Source organism: Excalfactoria chinensis, chromosome 2, assembly GCF_039878825.1.
Source record: "Excalfactoria chinensis isolate bCotChi1 chromosome 2, bCotChi1.hap2, whole genome shotgun sequence".
Lineage (NCBI taxonomy): Eukaryota > Metazoa > Chordata > Aves > Galliformes > Phasianidae > Excalfactoria > Excalfactoria chinensis.
The window spans coordinates 12,909,439-12,916,657 of NC_092826.1; the positions used below are offsets into that span (position 1 = coordinate 12,909,439).

Here is a 7,219-nt window from a genome sequence, read left to right on the forward strand (position 1 = left end):
CTTAGGGTACACTGCTATGAGATCATAATCAGGGTCGTGGGCTAATTTCTGAGGCAGAAATGCTGCAGGATGGAGTTAAATACTTTCTTTAGTACTTTACAACCAAATTCCAGGTCACGAAGTTTTTCTTCTCCACCACCGCTACCTTCCATGACAGGCTCCATCACAGTATTTATTTACATCACTTTGTCTCCCAAGTTAACTTACCCTGAAAAAAAACACCCCACCCCCTAATGGGGGGGTTTGTTTGTCCTTCCTTGCACCAAGATATCACATACCTCTTAGGGCACAGGTTAAGTAGAGGTACACTAAGAACATCATGAGATCGGGTGTTTTGATTTCAGGAGTAGGCAGACTCTTTATCCTCCCATTAGTTTTAGCCATTATAATTTATTGATCTTTAGAAAATAAATAAATAAATAAACAACTTTAGGAAAAAATAGTTTTTGATCACATAAAGTTTATTTACCTAATAAAGTTATATTACAATATATACAGTTTCTATTTACATAAACATCTTTCTAATAAGTGAAGCACCATCTGATACAGTTAGTATTTTAAAGGAATTTACAGCAATTTTATTTTTGCATACAACTACTTGTATCTACAGACAGACACTGGTTAGAACCAAGCTCTCCTAAGACACTTCAGCAGGTTTTGGATTAGGCTGCTAATAAAGCTACAAAAGAGACATTGGCTATCAGCTATCAATCTCCTATGCTTCAGGATACGAGATCTTAGCTATGTCATTTCTGAGGCTATGTACAAACTAATCCCTCAGAGAAAGTCAAGAAGTACAGATAGAAGATACAAGAATTCAGCACTCTCATCAGTAACACTTTTAGTTATCAGGAAGAACTGAACTAGAACAGAAAGACGGTGGCTGTCTGTTTGTACACATTACGCAAAGTGAAGAGCTTGGAAGCTTTTGTGACATATTGTCATTCATTCCCCAAGGAATCCATTATTAAAAAGCCCAGTCTTATGGCTACTGAAATCATGGCACAGTCCCCTACACTCAGAGAGAAAGACTAGCTGTTGACTTCGCAATCGTTATGCCACCGTCAAGAAAAAGCAGATGGCTCTGTCCAAGGTACAAAATTTCCTTCAAATGAATAAAAGACATTTGGAGGGGTGAAACATCATGAGGTATTTAGTAAACTACAGGAAAAAGAAAGGCACTCAGGCTGTTTAGAAATAAAAATCTCAGATATTTTACATATGCAATTATTACATTCACCTGATTGTGGGTCAAGTTTTGTACAAACTAAATACCTTTTGGGCCACCTAAGGTATACATTTCATATTTTTGCTTCACTAGACATGGGATCTAATGGCTGGAAGAAAGCATTGTTACTCTGAGGACAGTTACCATGACAGACACAGGTATTGATCAACATCATTGGCTTTTTCAGGAATTTGCCCTGAGGACAGCGGAACTCAACTTGAATCGTTTTGGTGTTGTGTGGAGTACAGCATCGCCCATCATTGCAGAGGCCACAGTAACGAGGCTTGTAAGTCTGCACACTGGTGCAGTTCTTGTATTCAAAACGAACAGCTTTCATGGACTTCTTTGTTCGGATACATTTTTTTCCTTTCTAAGAGAAAAAGAAAAGATATTAGAGATATCACTGCATGAAGAAGAAAGCAGTTAAAAACTGATATGCAAGGATATAGGTCTACTCAGAAAGCTTCCATTTGTCATCTTTGCTACTAAAGTAATACTTTGCAATAATACTTTGCAGCCACTTCAGCAGTTTCTTACCAGTCCTCACTCCTGCAGGAATTCAACACCAGCATGTTATTAGGATAGTAACAAATAACAAGTAGTTAAAGCTTTCTTTCTTCATCTGAGACAAGACAAGCTGACACTCATTATGAAACTCTGCTCTAATGGAAAACATCACAGGCAACTGTACCTCCATCAGAGAGAAATAAGAAGACAAACAGCAAATTGCAGAACTAAATTCAGGAAAAGAAGGCTAAAACAAAACCCAGAAGCCCAATTCTTGTGACCCAAGGCAGAACCAGTCTTATCCATGTTACTCTTAACAGATGCTTGTCTAACTTGTCCTAGGAAGCCTTCCCTGGACAATCCTATCGGTTAGCTATGCTTACTGCTTGGAAGGTTTCCATGCTCTCAATCTCAATACACGAAGATGCAGTCTAAGGTCACCCTATCTCAACATATCTCCCACACTCAGGCTGCAATATCTCAGCACAGATAAGAAAACTTGCATCCTTTCTCTTGCTTGCAGTTAAAGAGCAGTTTAATCAATATTTCTTTAGAACAGATTTTCTAGACCTCTGACCATTCCCGTTAGTCTCCCCAATCCTTTCCAAATGTCTTACATCCTCTCACAGCATTCAAAACAGCATAGAGAATTCAGCAGTGCTTTCCAACACAAGAACATTACAAAACAAATTGTCCTCTTCCCTACCTACATTATTCTCACTGGCAGCAAAACTTGTAAGATGTCTAGAAGCAGCTGAAAAGTCAGCTCTCTTAGTAACATATTTATTGCTGCTTAAATGTCAGTGTCGGGTTTGCTTTCGGCAAAACTTCAAAAGGATAAAGAAAAGATTTAGTTTACCTAAGTAGATTCACACATTTCTCTGCACTTCTACAATGCTCAGCAGACTAGAAATATGATGTATCCATTCTGCATATGCAATATGCTCGATCTCTCCGGGATGCCTCAAACGATGTGCAGCATAAAGCTATTGAGCGTACATGACAAATCTAATGCTTTGGAAAAACAAAGGGCTTGCTGCATGTGTGCTAAAATATGTATGTATGTGCAGTTGTATCTAGAGCATTCTAGACCGAAATACTGCAAACTTGGAATTACAGCTGAAGAGATGCTGCTCCTGTCACTGCTCAGAGCATACCTTATCAGATGGCTCTTCATTTTCACAAGGTCTCATCATGCAAAGTCGCGTCTGCTTCACCATCTCACACTGCTGATTTCTGTTGGTAACACGGGTAGAAAAGCCCATTCCACAGCTTCTGGAACAAGCGCTCCATTCTGTTGTCTGCTCAATACAATTGGCACTTGAATCAGACACATCTATCCCAAGTGTGGCCTCCTGTCTGTATGCTGGAAACAAAACACCATAGAACTTTGTTATTAAGAGCAACTTAAGAGAAAGCAGAGTATCTTATTGATCTCTACCACAGCTGGGATGAAACATGAAACAAATACAGCTAAAAAACTCATAGTTCAAGAATTTTAACATCAGCCTGTCCAGTTGTTCTGAATCTATATCTAAAGGTCTTCCTGTATCTAAAGGTCAACATAAAGGTGCAGGTCATCATTATCAGTGAAGCTGTTAGTTTAGTTTCAGTAAATGGTAGTACATAATTCAAGGAATTATTATCAGTTTTTAAATAGTTCAGAAAATTACTTCAACAACTATTTAGTCTTCATTCTTTCCATAGGAAATACATCACAGATTTCTTCTTAAGTTGTCACAAAAAAACGTTTATATTAGGTATGATTTAAGAGAGGTCATATGCTTTGTCCAAACTAATAAACAGCAGGGAAGTAAAGTGCTTTAACTCCCACAGTCATAAAGTCACCCAACTTCGTCAGTTATTGACAGATTATGGCGGGAAGGAAGAAGGAAGGGGAGAAGAAGGGGAGGATAGAAGGGAAATTCCTAGTTGCTCAAAGCTACTGCCAACTATGATCACTGTTCTGCCCTCATGGATGTGTTAAGCTCCATTCCGCAAACGCTGCTAACTGTAGTTGGTTCAGCAGTTATCACAGCAGTAAAGGGAATGAGGAAACATGACTGAGCTAGTCACATGAATCTTCCTGTGTCACTCCCACAGCTTTGGCTGTTAAGCTTCTCTGGAAATGTTATTTTCACCTTTTGTAGGATAAAACTCCAAAGAGGTGGCCTTCTGCAATGAATGGCCATCGACAGAAAGAATCCACATACAATCAGCCTGCAGGTATTTTAAGGACTTAGGATCAGACCCAGTGCCTGATGTAGTGGTTGCCAACCCTGCCCACAGCAGAGGGTGTTGGAACCAGATGATCTTTAGGGCTCCTTCCACTCCAAGCCATTCTATGATTTGACTGTCACTGTCAAATACAAAATAATAATGTCGCTGTCAAATTAAAAAACAATAAAAATCAAAGGAAAAAAACAGCAAGAAGTTTGCAAACCTTTCATTTCTCTCTTACGTGCCTTACATCTGACTCTTCATAGCACTCTGAAGTTACCAGAGCTTTCCTTCCTGAATCCCTCCTGAATGGTTTTTCAAATGGATTAGCTGAGTTTCAGCGTAAGTAACTGCTTAAGAGCACCAGGAGCAGTGACTGGAAGAGGATGCAGCGCTCCCAGATCTCAGTAAAAGGAACTTAGGAACATTCCTGTTGAACTGATAGATTGCTTTTGAAGAGAGGGAGGCGTCATTCAGTACAAAAATAGGCAAAAAATATGATGTAGCTTAATTGATTTAAGTTATAAAAGCATTTGATGAGTTCTGTGTTTTGGAATGGAAGTTTTTCCGAATCCACTCCTACTTGTAACTACTGCTTCTCCAAGTACTTCAGAATGCTTTTAATGCCAACAATAATGATGAGAGCTCTAGCACAGACAGACAGGAATTTGCTGGCATTTTAGCTGCCATGCTGACTACTTGTAATAGCTGGGGAATTTGGGGGAGGAAAAAGTCTTTTGCAGACTAAGCTGTAAGAATGGTATTATGATGCAAGTTATTCTTCCAGAGCAAATAGCAAGGATACACTTTTGATTCTGAGGTGAAAATAACGTTTGGAGGATTTTGGCCTTGTTCTAATCACAGATCTACCCTGTACCAGATAAACAGCAATTCCAGAACCGGAAACTAACTCAGGCTAACTACTGCCCTGTTCCTGGGGACATGCAAGGTAAGGTTGTACCGGCCTCTGAGCAACCTGATCCAGCTGTAGGTGTCCCAGTTCATTGCAGGGGAGTTTACAGGTGCCATCCAACTCAAGTGATTGTATGATTCTACACTTTAAACCTGTGATGCACATTCATCCTTTGAGTATCTTTTCTTTTACCTGTCGACCTCTGCCTTTCTTCATAAGCAGTGGTGTACTTACTGGTCACTCTAGATGAGAAATACGAAAAACAAAACAGCAACAACAAGAGAAAACGGCACAAAGCAGCTGCATCTTAGACCCTGCAACCCCAGGGATACTCCCATCACCTCATCTTCTCCTCCTAACAGCTGCGATAATCAGTTTTAGTTCCTCACCGGCCATAGCAAAGCCTCCCAGGAGCACTTCATCCCTGGGCTCACAGACCCACTTCTCGCAGCACTCTCCGGGGACTTCGATCTTCCGCGGGAAGGGGCAGTCGGGACCCGGGAGCAGCAGGCCGAGGTTGCAGCGGGGCAGGCAGCCGATCTGGCCGTCCCGGCAGGTGCACTGGTACTTGCAGCTGGGCTGGAACGTCTCCCCGTTGCGGTAAATCATCCCATCGAACACGCAGTTGTCCCCTTCCAGCACTGGTGAGGAAAGCGAGTGGATTTCAGCGGGAGAAGTCAGCGCGCCCCGCCCGTTCCGCCGCACCTACCCATGCAGATGCCGGTGCCTCCGCCGTCCTCGGGGCCGCGGTCGCAGTAGAGGCCGCCGCTCTCGTCGCAGGGCAGCAGAGGGGAGCAGCTCTCGCCGCGCTGCCGGGCGCACACCAGGCAGCAGCCGCAGCCGTCCAGCACGGCGGGCACTCCCGGGGCGCAGCGCGGCGGTTCCGCGGGGCAGAGCCCGCCGCAGGTCCGGGGGCACGGCGCCTCCCGCCCGTTCACCTGCGGGGACAGAGCGGCCCCGACGGCATCGGGTCACGGCGCACGCCCGACCAACGGCTCCCGCCCCCCGCGCCCCCCGCACTTGCCTCGCACGGCCGGAGGAGGAGCAGGAGAAGGAGCAGCATTAGGACGGGCAGGCCGTGCCAGCCGCCCGGCTCCATGGTCCCGGCCGCCTACCCGCCGCGCTGCTCAGTTCTACGGACAGAGCCATTGCGGCCGCTTATATAGAGGCCGGCAGGGACCCCCCCTCCCCCCTCCGCCCCCACCCCCCTCATCACTCGCTCCGCCACCAGCAGCGAGGGACGGAGGCGGGGAGCTGGAGCCGGGCAGGGCTCTGCGCTCCGCTCCCCGATCTGCTCCGCCACCTGCCCGACGATGCCCAGCCCTGCCCGTGCCCCGACGCGGCGGCCGGGACTGAAGTCCTGCCGCGGTCTGCTTCTCGGTGCCGGCGCCTTAGGATCGTAGGATCACAGGGGTCGTTAAGATTGGAAAGACCACGAAGATCATGTAGTCCAACCGTCAGCCCATCCCTACCATGCCCACTAAACCACATCCCTCGGTGCCACATCTACACGTTTCCTGAACACCTCCAGGGATGATGATTCCACCTCCCTGGGCAGGCTGTGCCAGTACATCACCACTGTTTTGGAGAAGAAATTGTTCCTGATATCTAAACTGAAACTCCCCTGGCATAATTTACAGCCATTCCCTCTCGTCCTATCACTGATACCTGGGAGCAGAGGCTGACTCCCACCTCACCACAACATCCTTTTGGGGATTTTGTAAAGAGCAATAAGGTTTTCCCTGAGCTCCTCCAGGCTGAACAATCCCAACTTCCTCAGCTGCCCCCCGTAAAACATGTGCTCCAGACTCCTCATCAGCTCACTGTCCTTCCGTGAACCTTCCAGGGCCTTGATGTCTTGTAGCGAGGGGCCCAAAACTGAACACAGCCCTTGAGGTGTGGCCTGACCAGAGCTGAGTACAGAGGGATGATCACTTCCTTGTGCCTGCTGGCAACACTATTTCTGACACAAGCCAGGATGCCATTTGGCCTTCTTGGCCACCTGGGCGCACTGCTGGCTCACGTTCATCTGGCTTTCAGCTATGACCCTCAGATCCTTTTCCTTCCTTCCCTCCAGGCATGGCTCCACAGTCCAGAGCCCCCTTGTCTCCCCACATTGAGTGGAGACCTGGATGGCTGGGTCAAAGTCACCAATATGTCCCATGAAAGGGACAGCATTACAGGGTGACAACTGTCATCAATAAACTTCATTGAGAACAACCCTGTGGAGAAGGACTTGGAGGTCCTAGTGGATGAAAAGCTGAACACAAGCCATCAGTGTGCACTTGCATCCCAGAAGACCAACAGCATCCTGGGCTGCATCAGAAGATGAGCATCAGCAGGGAGAAGGA

General features: G+C 45.8%; 1 protein-coding gene across 1 annotated transcript; it reads right to left on the reverse strand.

Annotated features, from left to right (window-relative positions):
• Positions 1–447: 447 nt before the first annotated feature.
• On the reverse strand, positions 448–5,993 carry CCN3 (cellular communication network factor 3). The gene is made up of 5 exons (XM_072329005.1): positions 5,893–5,993; positions 5,578–5,806; positions 5,258–5,509; positions 2,893–3,101; positions 448–1,598 (listed from the first exon to the last, which is right to left on the reverse strand). The coding sequence occupies exons 1-5, from the start codon at positions 5,965–5,967 to the stop codon at positions 1,302–1,304; spliced, it is 1,062 nt and encodes a 353-aa protein (XP_072185106.1). The 5' UTR covers positions 5,968–5,993; the 3' UTR covers positions 448–1,301.
• Positions 5,994–7,219: the final 1,226 nt, after the last annotated feature.